General features: G+C 42.3%; 1 protein-coding gene across 1 annotated transcript in view; it reads left to right on the top strand.

Moving 5' to 3' along the window:
• The window catches only part of ADGRD1 (adhesion G protein-coupled receptor D1), a 250,026-nt gene that overhangs the window by 127,614 nt on the left and 104,983 nt on the right, over positions 1 to 17,429 (top strand). Inside the window, exons 15-16 of the mRNA XM_074972786.1 lie at positions 8,896 to 8,969; positions 12,875 to 12,998. Coding sequence (XP_074828887.1) covers positions 8,896 to 8,969; positions 12,875 to 12,998 — 198 coding nt within the window. The remainder of the gene's footprint in view (positions 1 to 8,895; positions 8,970 to 12,874; positions 12,999 to 17,429) is intronic.

The following is a 17,429-nucleotide window of genomic DNA, read 5'->3' as shown; positions in this document are numbered from 1 at the left end:
AAGACCCAAGAGCAGTTTAAATGTTAACTCTGAGTGGCTCTCTTTTGGTTCTCTTTTGATGCAAATGTTTCTTTTCTAGCAAAATGCCATAAGAAGGAAACATCAACGTTCTGTTTTGGAGACCAAGGCTTGTGGAGATATTAGCTAATAGGAAAAGTATTTTTAAAATGTCTCCACTCAGCTCTGAACATCACTGTATGGGATTATGCTTTCTGCTCCCTGTCACAGCACTTGTCATCACATTTACTTCCTGTTGCAGAGGACTACTGTGGGAGTGGATAGATGTATTGCAAAAGAGAACCCTTCTGAAATCACATGGATGGAGAGAAAGTCTCAGTCATTTGCCTCTTTCATTATGATTTTTTAAGGGTTAGGTAATGCGTCCTTTTTTGAACAGGCTTCTTGATTTTGTTCAAACCAACTGATCCCATTTAGTAATGCTGCAGATTCCATGAGTTAAGGAAAACAAACAGGAGGGGAGAAATAAATATGCAAACCAACATTTGTTTTTTATGTTATGAAACATTGCATTTTAATATAATAATGTGGAGCAGCAGAAAGTGAGTATCAACAAAAAAAATCACATTGCTTCAACTCTCTCACTAGCAATCTAACGGTTTTGCAAAGTCATCGTGAATATGTACCGCATGCACACAAAATCCACTTTCTTGCCCGTGGTCTCATCAGAATGATGAAAAACGACTGATATTTCACTCTCCCATAAAAAAAAAAAAGGATTTATTCTAGGTGATCAGATGAGTGGAATTTTGCAAGGCTGCTGTATATGATGCACAGTCAACTTTATAAATATTTGTCTTGTTTAAAAACTAGTTGTTTTCAACCCTGCTGTGGAGAGTACTCAATAATGTAAGCAACTTTGTTGCAAACCACAATAATAAACATAACATGAGGTTACATTAAAACTTAACCTCAACAAGTAGAATCCCACAGGATTCCTTCTTGGGGGAGCCAGGGGCTGTATAATAGGAAAACAGGGATGGGCTCACGGTGAACAAATGGGGTTTGGATCTGAGTTCTGAACATCGCCGGATTTAGGGTATATTTAGGGGATTCTTTGGAATAAAAATGACTTATTTCTGCTTCACTCATTTAACTCTGGGGTGCTAAAAATGATTGCAGTGTGAAAGGTTTAAAGGGCAGTTTAATTCTGGAAAAGTGGCAGTAAAAAGGAGCCTCATTGGGTTCCATGTTTATTGCCTCACAATAAATTTCACTTCAGATGTGTTCACAAGAAAAAAGAAGGGTTTCTTTTTTTTCCTAGCTGCCATCCCTGCAGATTTGCCATGGGCTGTGACAGTCAAGCTGGATTCTTTTTATCTCAAGCCTAAAGGTTCTGCAGGCTAAATTATTCCCTCAATGGCATTTTTACAGTCTGATTGCTGTCATTAGTTTTGCACAGGTGTAATTTATTGGAGATTAGGGCCTAATCCAAAATCTAATTGAGGACAATGGAAACACTCCCATTGACATCAATGGTTTGGGGATTCATAGAATCATAGAAGTGTAGGACTTGAAGGGACCTCAATAGGTCACCTAGTACAGTCCCTTGCACTCAAGGCAAGACTGAGGGTATGTCTACACTGGCAGGTTTCTGCGCCACAAGTTATACCACTTTTATTAAACCACTGGAATTAAACAGCTGTTGCGTGTCCACACTGTGCTCCTAGTGATGCTAGAGCGCATTCACATTAGCAGCTCTTGCGACAGCAAAGGCAGCAGTGCATAGTGGTAGCTATCCCACTGTGCAGCTGGCCGCAGGGTGCTTTGGGAAGGGTTTGCAATGCCTCATGGGGAGGCACAGCATCAAATGATACAGGTTTCCCAATCCCATTGTTCCATGGGCATCCTACTACATTGCCAGCTGCTTTTCAACTGAAGGGGAGGGCGGTGGGGAAGTGAGCGACAGGGAGTGTGTGTGTGTGTATGGAGGGTGGGGAGAGACAATGTGTTTTGAGGGACAGAGGGTGTGTCAGCATGTTGTGTTGTAAGTTCAGACAGTGGCAGGAAGCAACCAGTCCTGAGGCAGGGGGAGGGGGAAACCCTGACATCAGCCCCCACCTCCCTCCCTGGGCTCTCTGCACAGCAATCTCTCTCTCTCTCTCTCTCTCTCTCATACACACTTGTGCACGTGCACACAAAGACACACACACACGGACACCTGCCTCTGTGTGCTTTGAAAGGGAAGGGGCGCCTATCTCCAGGGCAGCCAAGTTCAAAACAGTGAGCAGAGCGGTCACTTGAGGCATTATGGGACAGCTCCAGAGGCCAATTACAGCACAGAAAGCAATCAGTTGTCTACACTGGCAAAGGAGCGCTGGAGCCTCTGCGCAAATAGCCTTATGACTCTCGTTGAGATGGTTTTTTTGCAGCGCTGCAACAGAGGAGTTTCTGTGCACAAAGTGGCTTGGCAGTGTGTACACGTCTGCAGTTGAGCACAAAAAGCTGCTTTACTGTGCAGAAACTTGCCAGTGTAGACAAGCCCTAAGTAATAACTAAACCATTCCTGACAGGTGATGAATCTACTTCTTGTTATGGCTACTGTCCAGTGCTCCTGCATCTCTCATTTATTACCATGATTTACAACAATATTGTGAGTATTATCAATCCACACTGAAGTCAATGGGAACTTGGCATGATTTTTGCACTGCAGTATAGGGTCCTAAGTAGTTTTGGCTTCTAAGCAGGGAGTATTTGGCCCAGAAGTACCTGTTGTTAACTAGTGTGAGCAAGTATCTGCAAAATACTCTTCGTACTCATAAGCCCAGGAGAGAAAGGGGATGTGGAAAGGAGAAATAACATTTATTAATATGTTGATATTGTAAGGAATGACAGAGAGCGATGTCAGCTCCCACCATGCTCAGAGGTGCATACTAGACAGACAGGTGTGGTTTAGTGATCTGAGCAGGGTACTTTGAGGCAGGAATTCCTGAGGTCTGACTGGCTTTGGACTGGTCACTTGGGCCCCAGATCTTCCAGCACGTTTTTAATTCTAAATAGGTGAATAATCTCAGATTGAAGTCAATGGGACTAATGAAAGTTAAACCCATACATACATGTTTTCAGGGTTGAGGCCTTAAACTCTCTACCACAGTGTTTCTGTCTGTGAAATGGGGATAATCTGCAAGGGTGTTGAGAGGATCAGTTAGGTAATGTCAACAGAGAAAAGAGCTAATTATTATGTGCATGGCTACAAAAATGATCCAACCTCCAACATGACTTCCCCATCATTTCCCTCCCGCCCCCCAGATATTCAGATACTTCCACTATGAGAAAGTATTTGGTGGATTGCTATTGCAAATCAATTAGTTTCAAGGTGTTTTTGACTTAACTATCATTTTCTTTTCCCTTGTTATCTGATGCTCTGTTGTGTGAAGTGCTCAGAGTGATACAAACTCATATAAGTTTCATCTTTGGGTGGGAGGTTCTTGGCTGTAACATTTGAAGTCAGTTGGAAACCCTACCATGACTATACCAAAACCAAATCTGTGTTTGGAGAGATTTCAGAGCAAGGAATTTTTAACCTTTAGGCTACAGCCATTTTCCAAGCTCAGAAGTGATTGGAACCTAGGAGCTCTCATTGAGGATGATGGGAGTTGCTGGGTGTTGAGCTTTGTTGGAGAAAACTGGCTACTAATGTATTATTTTATCTGAAGTTTCATGATGTTGAGCATCTGGAAAGAAGAAGGAGAGCTAGGACCATGTGACCTTTTTTGTTTATGGTTAGTTTTACAGTAGTGCCTAGATGCCCCAATCTGGGATTGCAGCCCCATTGAGCTAGACCCTGTACATGAAGTAAAGAGACAGTCCCTGCCCTTACAATCTGGGTGGGTTAAACAAACATATTGAGAGGGACAAGAGCACCAGGCAACAATAATATTGTCATGCTAATGCAGGTCACTTCCCTGCAGGCAACAAGCAAGTGCTCTGTGGACCAGCAGGGCTCCACAGATCTTAGTTTGAGAACCCCCGAGAAGTGAATTGGGAGTCAATATATGTAAATGACTAGATGTTTCCCTTCCAGCCCTGAAAGGCAACCCCTGGTTCAGCACGACAGGAAAGGTGACTGAGATGTTGTTAAATGGATGCCTCTCATATAAAGGGAAAAGGCAGAATATTTAATGCTGGCACATCCAGAACTCATCAAACACAGGCTGCTAGGGATAATAACTAAACAGGAGAATTTAGAGTATTAGCCCCTTTCCCCCATCCCCTCCTTTTTTTCTTCCTTTCCAACCCAAGACACTGGCTGGTACAGAACACTGATAAGATGTTTTCCATTCCACTACCCACACATCTTGTCATCACTTTTCAATTTTTGCATTTTGCCCTCCTGATACAGCAGCTGTTAAATGTGGAATTCAGGGAACCAGGAAAGGCCACTGGTGTAGCATTTTATGAGCAAAACTTCTGGTGGAAATGTGATGTGTTGACTGGTTCTTACCCCAGGCAAAGGGAAATTTGAAAACAATCTATGTTCAATATTATGGCAAGCTGTTCTAATTCCAGATGTCTTTGTAGTTTCTAATAATTCATTATCAGGTTTTCTTTTTCCTTCTGTTACTTGTCTGTCACAGGCTTCAATGCTTGGCAGTGTCCTAGGATTTTTTAAACCTGTGTTTGTAGTCTTAAGAAATGGGTTGAGGAAATGTTAATTTTGAACTCCTTGCCAAACTTTTTCATTAGCATATTAAAATCCATTAGGCCTAGAAACTCAGTTGGTATGCATTGGTGTAATAGCTGCATCAATGCCAATGGAGTTGTGCTGATTTGCATGAGCTGAACTTTAAGTCCTAGTGTTTAGTAAATTAATCTCAACTGTAGAAGAGACCCTACAAACATTTCATTGGGAGGATCTAATTTTTCCAGTATGTGTACAGCTTATTTCTAAGGATGAATCAGTCAAATATGTTGTAAATCCATTTAGCTTGGTGGTCTCAGCCCAGATTCTGATACACTGCGCATCTCTCAGCTCTAAACCATCTCAGATCTGGAAAGAACGTAGCCAGCCGATGGCTGGAGGATTATTCTGAACGCTTTGTTGCACTGTTGGTGCAATGCGTGGATATGTGCAGCCTGAGATTCCTATTTTTCTGGGCAATAGAAAGAATGTGAAGGAAAATGTTATTACAGGTGGTTGTGTGGAGAAGGAAGTGGTCATGTGTAGGTACTGGTGATAGATGAGAACGTTGTGAGGAACACAGGAAATCCACAAACTGGAGGAAATGCTGTGCTTTGTAAGCAGGGATGAGTGAGCTCCAAATGGAACTCAATGGGCCAGATATTTCATTGGTGTAAATGGGCACAGGTCCATTAAAACTATAGGGAGCTACACCCAATTACACTAACTGATCACCTAGTTCAGTTTGCTTGGGCTGAGGTTATCCTCATTTACACCATCTGAGGATCTGGCCCACTAAGTTCCTTTCTTTAATACAGGAGTAAAAGTACAGAAGGGGGAGGCCGTCTCCTCCTTGCTTTGTGGCCACCATAACTCAGCTTGGTACGTGTTTGCTCTTCAAAAAAAGGGAAATTTATTCTCACAAACTGTCTGCCTACCCCTTGCTTGGCTCCCCTTCGTTGTCAATTCTCCAAAGCAGACAACTGGCTGGCTCTATTCTTTTTTCAGTTGTCTAGTACTGAGGTCTTCTGCAAACACATTTTCCAGAAGGTACCCAGCATTCATGTTAGCCTTTTAGCCTGCCCCCCAACAACCTAAGCCTCGTGCCTACATCCTAGCATTCTAGCATTCTAATTACCCTAGACCTCCCTCCTCCTCCTCCCTCCAAGCCATCTCCACAGACACAATGTTTTTTGTGACTTAGTTGTTAGTCTTTAAGTGATAAGAATTTACCAGAGACCACTAACTCATGTTAGGGTTGCTGTACGGCTACACTGCTCCAGGCCGCGCTTGCAGAGGGATAGTTTCCTGTGAGGCAGTCTCTCCCTGAGCTGCCTGATATCTCTAGCTGTTGCACATGGGCACAAGGGGGAAAGTCTTATTGCATTCTTTCCAGTACAAAATATAAAGGCCAAGGACTGTCTAGCCCAAAGTCTGACGCTCACTTGCTCAGTGCAGATGACGTAAACCCTCACTTCATCCATGATTTCACTTTAAAGAAACCATTCTTCATGCCACTTCCACTCCCTGCCTCTAGAATTCTGGTTGTCAACCTTTTAGGGCTCAGGGCCCATTTGTAAATGTTTATGGCCTGTTATGACTCAGTGAATAGTCTGGGGGGTGGAGGCGTTGGAGTGGTTTTGGTTGGGTCCTGCCCCCTGGGTGGGTTGGATCCTGCCTGATACTCACCCCACAGTGGCAGCTGCTCTAGCTCCTGTGCTGTGGGGCTGCCTGGGCTTGGCTCTTCGCTCTGGGTGTTGCAACCTCCGGGGTTGTCTGATCTTATCTGCTCAGGTTTGGCCCTGACCGGACCAAGTTTGTGTGAGTGGAATTGTGACCTGGCTTATGGGGTGGTAATGCCACTCATTCAAATTTGTTCTACCTGGACTCCCGTCATCATGACAGCTGGGCCAAATCTGAGTGGGACCCCAGAGGTTGCAGTGACTGGAGCAGGGAGGCGAGCCCAGCCAGCCCTGTGGGACAGGAACCACAGAAGCTGTCATGTGACCCTTTGAAACAGTCTGGCAACACAATTTTGGGTCCTGCTCTAGAAGGTAAGATAGAAACCCTGCTCTAGAAGGTAAGACAGCCTTGCTGCACTCATTCTCTGTCCAGGAGAGAAGACAGTTGACTATTTTCAAGACCAGTGTTAATGTTTCTCCATAAATTAATATGCTGAGTTGCTTATAGAGCAGACACTCGACTGTCACACTCTGCCAAGGTCCTAGACTGCCAGCTGCAGCATGTATCAGAGTCCCAGGAATCTCTTGTTTCCAGAACTAAGGTTTCTGGTGTGCCAGGATGCTCCCTCCAAGCCACTGGGTTCTACACGAACTTCCCTTTCACAAGTTTTTATAAACATGCAAGTGACTTAATCTGCAAACAAAAAAGCCTGCTTGCATATTAAACTTTCTGATATCAATGTTATTAAATCAAATATTCTTACTGCCACAGGATCCAGGTCACGATCTAAGTCATCGCACTCAGTTAAATTTAAGAAATAAATTATTGAAACGCAGGTCAAATTGCTTGTGATGGATTGGTGGTTATTTATTTTTCTTGATGGGGAATTATTGAAAATTGATGTATGCAGTTGAGAACTTTCTCCCTGTTGTAACCAACCTTTTACAGGTTGGATAGATTATTGTTTTAATAGCAGAGACTTGCATTTTGTAAACAGATGATGATTGTTACTGTCTGATCTTATCTGCAATTATAGCAAATATTTTATTTTTTTAAGCCACCTCGTCTCTATCTGCACACCATTTTTGATGACCGTTGACTCTTGAGAGTCATTAATAATAACCTCTAGCACTTATATAGCACTTTACTCCTCGACTGAGGTTCTTTGCCTACCATGGCACTAACTTAGAGGAATCATTGTATTTAGGACCTGTCAAATCACTGGAGAGCATAGTAGGCATCTTTCAAACAGAAAGGAAGGTTCCTTTTAAGTTCTCCACAAGAACAGAGAATGTGGGGCAAGAGCAACTTGGTAAAGGAGCTTATCTGTTGGGTGGAAATTTGGAAGCTTTATAGAAGTGTGTGGAAATTCAGCTGAGAGTCTCCTGACTGAGACAGGAAGTTTTGTTATCAGCTGGTGAGGAGGTAACTGTGTTGCCCTGTGCCTGACACTTCATGCTTGCTCTTGTGGGGGAGAAGACAGAAATCTCTGATGCAACTTTCTTGTATGAACTTTAGTTTTAGCTCTGTGTAAATTTATTTTAAATGCTGAACAAGGAGAGCAGCACTTGCTTATTTTCTGGCTTGATAGCACTATTGGTCTTCTGTTGTAATGATCTGAGCGTTGGTAATTTTCCAGTCACTTTTTTTAATGGTGGTGACTCCTGAAATGAAGAATAGCCCTGAGATGGGGTCCAATACATAAGTGCAGTGCTGAATGTCATTAATGTAGCCCTGGATGCAGGTGGATGTTAGTGTATCAGTGTCAAAAGGAGAGGATGGAACAGGCTTTTGGAATTCTTCTGGGTAGGATATTTTGCCTGATTCTCTACTCCACTGCAATTGAATGGAGTTACACTGGTGTAACAGAGTAGAGAATGTGGCCCCAAGCCTTTCTGAATGGAGAGGATTGAGAAAGCAAATAATCTGTTTGCAGGAGTTGAGAATTAAGGCCCTGTATAAATGCCAAACTCGCTTAAAACTAAAGCTTGGAGGTTGGTATTGCTTTTTTAGTTTGATTATATGTGTAGTAATAATTACCATTCTGAAAATAAAATGTTCGCTGATCATTGTAGTGTACATGTCAGTGAGACTGATCCTAAAATGTCAATTTTTGTTACATTTGGCTTTCTTGTCAGTTATCCAAAAGGTATGTTGAAGAATAAGGTCCTAAATTTGCAAAGACTAACACACATGCTTAACTTTGTGCACAGTGAGTGGTCTTATTGAAGTCAACAGGTGGAATGATGGCCCCATTGAAGTCAATGGGAATTTTACCGTTGACTTGAGTGGGATTAGGGTTTCACCCAATGGACCTAGTCATGGTGCATAAAGTTAGCATGTGTGTAAGTCTTTGCTTGGTTGGGACCTATGTGTGTAGCAGAAAGAATCAAATATAATTGGCTACAGTCTGCTTTTAGTTACACTGCTATTAATCTGTAATACTTCTGGTGAAGTCAATGGAATAATCATGACCGACACTGGTTAAACAGAGAGCAGAATTTGGCCTTTTTTAAGTTGGCATCTCTTTTTAAATTTTTCTTCTTCAGGATGTGTATTTTTTTTTCTTTCAGACTCCTCAGCAGTACAGCCAAGCAGTGAATGAAAGCCACAAAGTTAACCTGTATTGTGCATTTCTGGATTATAGGTATGTTAAGTGCTTCTAAATGTCTTTCTTGGATGTATTGTTACTGTTACCTATGGCGAATGTGACATCATCAATGCATGCCAGACCTGACAAATACTCCCTTTTTCTTGTGTTCATGGGAATTATTAAAGCAATGAAACCACAGGGTTTACCACAAAAATAGCTTCATAGTCAGAGGAAAGAGGAAGAGAAAACAGCTTCCTCTTATTGTAGGTGGGGAAGTTCTCATTCTATTCACTGATTTCGGGATAAAGCAGATTATTGAGAGAATGAAAAACATTGAGATGAACACATAAGGATTGATTCTGGTTGCACTTGTATTGGTCTTTTGCAAGCATAACTCAGTTCGTCCGGAAACATGAGTGTTGTAAATCGGCATAGCTCTACTGAGGTAATTGTTTCCACTGGAGTTCCTCCTGATTCACATTGCGTATAAAGGAGATCAGAAAGAGGTGTATCGTATGCATTTCAGAGCAGTGAGTCATGTCTGGTACATATTCAATGATGAAATTAGATGCCACTGAATGCAAAGCAGGGCAAAAGTGCGCCTTAAGTTGCACTGTGTAAACAGCAAATATCCACAAAGAGTGGCTCTTTTTCTGCTCACTTTGGGTAGCCAGGAATAGTATATCTGATGCATTGGTGATTTCTAAACATGCTGTTGATACTGAATTAATTGTGAAACAAGTCAAAATGAGCCCTGAGCCGGGACTGTCACATTTCTGAGTCATGGTATTCCAAGCACTACGCAGTGCAGCAGAGGCACCCAATTTTGTGATACCGCCTCTCCAATTTGCCTTTGGGAAAGATCAGCGTCCCTGTTTTATTAAAGTTTCATTGTGATTACGTTGAGCTGTCCCAGCTGTTTGTAGTCACTAGCTTGTCCGCTTACTCACAGATTATAATAAATTAGAAACATGTTCTACTAAAGCTAGTCAATATGCTTCAGGGCATCATTCCCACAGTATGTGCTCTGGGGGATTAGGCCCTGGAGGCGTTGCCTGAGGATGAAAGACGATAGTGAAAGTCCCTCCTTCCAAAATGAGAGGTTTATTTACCTCAACACACTCTCTTTCTCAGATGTATTACTCCAATAAAAGGAGTCATTTGGCATTTGTATAATAGGAACAATATCGATACAATCCCCAGCTGGTATAATTCTGTGTAGCTCTGTTGAAGTCAACGGGCCAGGTCTTCAGCTAGTGTAAATTGGCATAGTTGTATTGAAGTCAATGAGCCAGATCTTTATATTGTTTATATCGGCATAGCTCCACGGAAGCCAATGGGCCAGCAAATTGGCATAGATCCAGTGAAAAGAGGTAACTAAATGCTGAATTTGACTCTCTCTCTCTCTCTCTCTCTATTGTTGTTAGCCCACAATAGTTTTTTCAGACTTGATATTGCCCAGCTTACATGAATGTTGAGTTGTGGGTAATTCCACTGAAACCAATGGGAGTGTACAAGGAGAGTGAGGCTGGTAAAAAACTGGTCCTTGGTAGTAGTATTATTATTATTTTACTACACACAGCTGTTTGCCACCCAGACTAATATATTTTACTACAAAAAGAAAAGGAGTACTTGTGGCACCTTAGAGACTAACCAATTTATTTGAGCATGAGCTTTCGTGAGCTACAGCTCACTTCATCGGATGCATACTGTGGAAGCTGCAGAAGACATTATATACACACAGAGACCATGAAACAATACCTCCTCCCACCCCACTCTCCTGCTGGTAATAGCTAATCTAAAGTGATCATCAAGTTGGGCCATTTCCAGCACAAATCCAGGTTTTCTCACCCTCTGCCCCCCCCCCACACAAACTCACTCTCCTGCTGGTAATAGCCCATCCAAAGTGACCACTCTCTTCACAGTGTGTATGATAATCAAGGTGGGCCATTTCCTGCACAAATCCAGGTTCTCTCACCCCCTCACCCCCCTCCAAAAACCACACACACAAACTCACTCTCCTGCTGGCAATAGCCTATCCAAAGTGACCACTCTCCTTACAACGTGCATGAAAATCAAGGTGGGACATTTCCAGCACAAATACAGGTTTTCTCACCCCCCCCCCTTTTTTTTTTTCCAAAAAACACACACACACAAACTCACTCTCCTGCTGGTAATAGCTTATCCAAAGCGACCACTCTCCCTACAATGTGCATGATAATCAAGGTGGGCCATTTCCAGCACAAATCCAGGTTTTCTCACCCCCCCACCCGCATACACACACAAACTCACTCTCCTGCTGGTAATAGCTCATCCAAAGTATCCACTCTCCCTATAATGTGCATGATAATCAAGGTGGGCCATTTCCAGCACAAATCCAGGTTTTCTCACCCCCCCCCCCCAAAACACACACAGAAACCCATTTCCAGCATAAATCCAAGTTTAACCAGAACGTCGGGGGGGGGGGGTTGGAAAAAACAAGGGGAAATAGGCTACCTTGCATAATGACTTAGCCACTCCCAGTCTCTATTTAAGCCTAAATTAATAGTATCCAATTTGCAAATGAATTCCAATTCAGCAGTTTCTCGCTGGAGTCTGGATTTGAAGTTTTTTTGTTGTAAGATAGCGACCTTCATGTCTGTGATTGCGTGACCAGAGAGATTGAAGTGTTCTCCGACTGGTTTATGAGTGTTATAATTCTTGACATCTGATTTGTGTCCATTTATTCTTTTACGTAGAGACTGTCCAGTTTGACCAATGTACATGGCAGAGGGGCATTGCTGGCACATGATGGCATATATCACATTGGTGGATGTGCAGGTGAACGAGCCTCTGATAGTGTGGCTGATGTTATTAGGCCCTGTGATGGTGTCCCCTGAATAGATATGTGGGCACAGTTGGCAACGGGCTTTGTTGCAAGGATAGGTTCCTGGGTTAGTGGTTCTGTTGTGTGGTATGTGGTTGTTGGTGAGTATTTGCTTCAGGTTGGGGGGCTGTCTGTAGGCAAGGACTGGCCTGTCTCCCAAGATTTGTGAGACTGTTGGGTCATCCTTCAGGATAGGTTGTAGATCCTTAATAATGCGTTGGAGGGGTTTTAGTTGGGGGCTGAAGGTGATGGCTAGTGGCGTTCTGTTATTTTCTTTGTTAGGCCTGTCCTGTAGTAGGTGACTTCTACACACAATCATTTGCCACTTCGAGTGCTGCAAACCACTCATCATTCCAGGCTTAGAAACACACCATGCAATATGGTTTACTGTGATTTGCTGCCATCACCATTAAACAGTCAGCATTTACTATCAGTTACTGTTCCACAGTATGTCAGAAACCACAATTATTTCCTGTGCTAAGTGTAAGGAGAAGCTGCTCTATCTCAGTGGTAACTGTTAGTAACTTCAGACTTTCTGACGTACTGAAATTGGAACATCAGTGCTGAGAGCATGTACTTTGGTTTAGATGTAATTAGGGTCCTGGGTAATATGAACGTTGATTACTAACTTCCATGATCAGCACACCAACTTCAGTGCTCTGATAAAGAATACCAGGCAAACCATTTAGTTCTAGGCTGCTATTTTCTTTCTTGTGTTGTATCTTTCTGGAGTATATTAATGTTTGAAAGTTGCATTGAAAAGCTGTTGTGACGTGCTTCATTCTTTCTGCTGATGGCTGCATAGGGTTATTTCTTTCCCTTTTAAAATGATCTTTACATTTGCAGCAGAAATGTAGACTTAACCTGCATGTTTAGTGTTACAACTGCTTTGTCAAAGTTTATAAATGGACCTGTCAAAGGAAACCTCTGGTCTTTGTGCAGATATTTGCCTGGTTGATTCTTGGTAGCTAAACTTTAGAAAAGAATTTGTTTAAGAAAAATATATCTTCTGTTTAATGAAATTCATGTCTAATTAGTGCCAGGAGAGTCAATTTTAATAGGGATCCCTCTCCATTTCCTGTCTGCTTTGCAGCAATGGAAGTGCCATGTGGTCTAATGAAGGCTGCGTGCGTGATAGCGGGGACCTCAACTATTCCGTCTGCCTGTGTAACCACCTCACCAACTTTGCCATTCTGATGCAAGTTGTACCCCTGAAGGTAAGAGTAAACAACGGAGTAAATCTAGGTGGTCAAAACTGAGCACAAACCAGTTCAGCCACTTGTATGGAATGAAATACTTTTTGAAGACAGAGATCCAAATTCAGCCCTTCTTTATATCTCACTTTCAGCCACACAATATAAGGCGGCGGGTGGCCGGAGAAGAATTGGGACCATTTTGCTCAAGTATCTAAGCTCTGTTGCAAAATTCAGAGTTTGCTCTTGGAAATGTTGTTTTCATATTTCTTTCATTCATTTTCTTTTTTAACTGAAACGGAATGTGGGATAAAAGACGCTGCAGTCAGTAGGAATCAATATGTGCTGTACTTAATTCTCATCCCACTGGTATTATAGCCCTTAAATAACTGGGCAGGAAAAGCACTTACAGACATGCTCCATAGAACACTCCTATACTGGCCAAGTGGCGCATAGGCTAAAAGATGAGCGATAGGTCTTTTCTATCTCTAATTTCTTTGATTCAGTTTCAAGACAGAGGACATCTGAGACGTGACTGTTTAGGGTTGGGGTGGCGAATCACATGGGGTGGATCAGGGAGGATTTACAGCAGCAGAGATATGTGATAAGTTGGGATTCCTGCCTGGAGCAAGTCCCAGTCTCTTCTGCTTCCCAGCTGGTCCCCAAACATGTATTCTGCTAGTGACTGGGAAGCAGTGCGTCCCCTGCACTTATGTTCCATGATGCACATGATGCTCTTTCCTCACCTGGCTGCAAAGTTGGGTCTGGTTTGAGAAGAAACAGAATGGGATCAAGAACTTGGGAGAAAGAGTTGAGGATGAATATCCTTATCTACAGTCGCTCATTGTATTTACTTGACTTCTTTGTTCCAAGAGTTAATGATTATATGCTTTTTTCAGTGTGAATATATAACCATTCCTATCAGCAGGGGATAGGCTTTTTGCTTCCTACTCACAGTACTGAATGGTTTCAGCAGAACTTGTTCAATGCCAGTTGGCGAGGCAAGGACTCTCTTGGCCAAATCTGTCTCCTCACTAACCTTATTTCTGAAATTGGCTTACCGGGAAATATGATCCCTAGTGGGACATACAGAGTTCTTTGTCAGACCTGATAGCACGGATGCATTGACTATGAAGTAGTGTGTCTGACTTCTGTGTTAATTGGTATGAATGATGAGTTTGCTGTTGTTTCAGATAGTGGCTTTGCCATGAGACTGCTGGCCGGTTTGCGAATGGGTACAACATACTCACGAGAACAGCACAGAATTTGTTGCTAACGGAAACACAATACAAATCAACTGGCAAATAGTGACCCAATTTAAAGGAATTTGAATCAGTACTAAACAGCACATCAAGGTTTTCAGAAAATGAATGATGCATAACGTAACTTGCCATCTTTTCAGGAGTAGATGCTATATTAATATTATAAGAAGTATTAATCAAATCTTGGTTTCAATAAGTCAGTGACAAACTCAGTGTAACTCCACAGAAGTCAGAATCAGATTCTAGAATGGCAGTCACTATAATACTTTGCTTTTTTTAGTGTCTTATCCAAAGAGCTTATTAAAGCCCCAGAACACTCCTGAATTATTATAGCTATTTAACAGATGAGAGAAATGAGGCATGGGGGGGAAGAGGGGTTAAGTAACTTGTGCAGGGTCACATGACTGTCATTGTGGAGGTGGTTATTAGTTCTGTAGTTAGCGACTTAGTTGTTTATTTACAAAAGCATCTAGAGGCCCAAGATGATATCAGGGCATCACTGTGCTTGTTTCTGTACATATACGTAATAAGTCCCTGCTCTGAAGAGCTTGACACCAAAAGAGACCAGAGGAACAAAGGGTCGCAGAAAGAAACTATTATTATCCCTTTGTTACAGAGGGGGAACTGAGGGACGAAGAGAGATTAAGTGACTCTCCCAGGATTACACTGGAGGTCTGTAACAGAGCCGGGAGTTAAACCTAAATATCCTGAGTCCCACCCTAGTGCCTGAACCATCAGGCTAGAAGAAAGTGAGTTAGTGAAAGAGTTGGATGTAGCACTGAAGAATCTGATTCTCAGTTCCCCTGCTCTAACTAGTAAGCCACATTTCTAATATAATTTTATTTGTAATGTTTGTTTTGTTTAGTTGGGGAATAATTCAGACTCTCAGTCAAGTCACGCACAGCAGACAGCCCCCCCCCCCACACACAGATATGAACAGGTTTGTATCCCCAGGCTTCCCAATAACTGTAGCTGGGCAACTCTCAGATGTGTTTTTGAGTTCCCTTGAAGCATGTTCAACATTTTTAGTTTGTTGATGCTAAAATGTATCATGACAGATATTATCCAACCAGTCAAATGCTGTGTGGTATTGTAAGATTAACTGATTCTATTCTTGGAAATGGTTCTGAATGGTCTAACACTTAAATGAATTGCCCAAACAGAATCCAGCAGTTATGATTAGCCAAAAGCTGGAATAAGTTTTAATATTGTGCAATCTTGGCAACTGGGGATCAAGCTTGCGTATTTTGGCCAAACTCCTTGCAGTTGATCAAGCGTGTACCTTCTTAAGGAGAACTCAACGACAGTAAATAGAAGAGGCTGGAACCCTGAATAAATTGTCCTATTCCCCATAGTCACTTAATCATGATTTTGTTTTCAGTATTGTCACTGGTTTGCTTTTTCTCTCCCTGAATGTTCTGTCCTAGTGTGTGCCCCATTGCCAATGTTTGCATAAGTTCTCCGTATTTGTGTTACCCTGGAGTATTTTTGTTTCCCTTTCTTTCTATAGAAATGTTCCTGAGATGCTAAATGGGTGAGTGGGATGCTCAGACCTAATCACTCTGATGCAAGGAAAACTTCCCTATATTGTAATAGACAATGTCAGAGCTCTGGAAAATCTATCTGAATAGTTCTCCTGGACATTTAAAAAATCTGATTCCCTTAGGTCTCTACTGAATCCTTATGCCCTCTGCTTCGGAATACAATTTTCAACAAGGGGCATGGAGTGAATCAATAGCTCTTTAGCAGTCAGCAGAACGAGTGACGCACTGGAAGCTGAAAGGCATTGCCCTGTGATTGTGCGCCCGTTGTGGAAACCATGTGTCCCTTGTGCAAATCTGAGAGATTTGGAAATGTTTGCAGCGGTTCAGAGTGGGCAGGTGAATGATGAGCTGCCAGATGCTCATTTCTAACCTCTCCAGGATCAGCCAAGGTTCAGACTTTGTTTCGAGAATTCAGAGTTAACCACTTGCCCACAAAACACAGGTTCCAGCCAGAGGGCTCAACCATGCCATTCAGATGCAGTTCTGGATCGGAAATTGTACAGACTCAAAGTAGCCCAGGGAAACTTGGCGAGGAATACTACTTCCTTGGCCCGTAGAGTGAAAAGTGCTTGCTGCCCCATCTCTTCAGATGGTGCGGAATATGTCCTCTTGCTTTGGTGTAGGGAGGTGGGTATGGGGAGTATATTTTGAGACAGGACCCCAACATGCAGGGCTATGGAGACAGGGCAGTCACGGAAGGCTGCCATAATTTAGACAAATGCCCCCCTCCACCCTGGGCTGTCTAAATTCCTCTGGGGGCTACTGTAGCCCCTGGAGCACCCCAGGATTGGAAGGGTTTAAAGCTTAAAGCTGCCTTAATCCCCTTTCTCACTGTGCTGTGAGTGCTGCCTCTGTGGGGCTCGGCACAAAATCCCACCCTGGAGCCTCAGAACTTTGACCAAAGAGCTTCATTTTGAATTGATAGCCCCAAATTATTTGTTTTTATTTATTAGTTAATTAAAAACAGATAATAAATCTAGATGGGGATGTAAAAATAAGAGGGCAAAATCAGCACCAGCTGGGAAAGCATCCATTGTGCTTGTCATGAAACCAAATCTGAGTTAAAACAAATGTGGTAATTGTTTCACTCATATTAAGATATCTTTACATTGTGTCTGGGGTGAGGTTATGTGGCAGACAAAGACAAAACCACCTAGTTACTGAGCTTTATAAACAGGCGATGCTCAGTAGTATCTTCCTAAGAAATTTCCTAAAGAGTTTTATCATGTGCCAAAACAAGAGAGCCTATTGGAACCATTAAATACTGTAATATCTTCCCCTCTACTCCCTAGAAGTCTGTCAGTGAATGATATAATACTGTGGGTTATAAATGTGTATAAATATTTATTCACCTTTGGAACAATTTGGTGCTATCAAGTGCATGATATATGGTTTAAAAAAATGCTGTAATCTCCTGTTTGCATGACAGACTGTCGAGGCTCCAAGGGAGTTGTTCTAGTCAAAAATATGTCAGATCTTGAACATTTATATATTCTTTTATGCCCCCCCTTCCCTTAAATTAGGACTTTCATATCGGCTTAGATATGAAAGAAAGGAATGTGGGTGACAGAAAATAGTTTTTTGACTAAATGAAAACTTTCCTGAAAAGTGTCTGCTTTCCATGGAAAATTTTGATGCATGAAAAACAA

The sequence above is a fragment of the Natator depressus genome, chromosome 15 (assembly GCF_965152275.1).
Source record: "Natator depressus isolate rNatDep1 chromosome 15, rNatDep2.hap1, whole genome shotgun sequence".
In the NCBI taxonomy this organism is placed as follows: domain Eukaryota; kingdom Metazoa; phylum Chordata; order Testudines; family Cheloniidae; genus Natator; species Natator depressus.
This window is presented reverse-complemented; position numbering and strand designations above follow the sequence as displayed.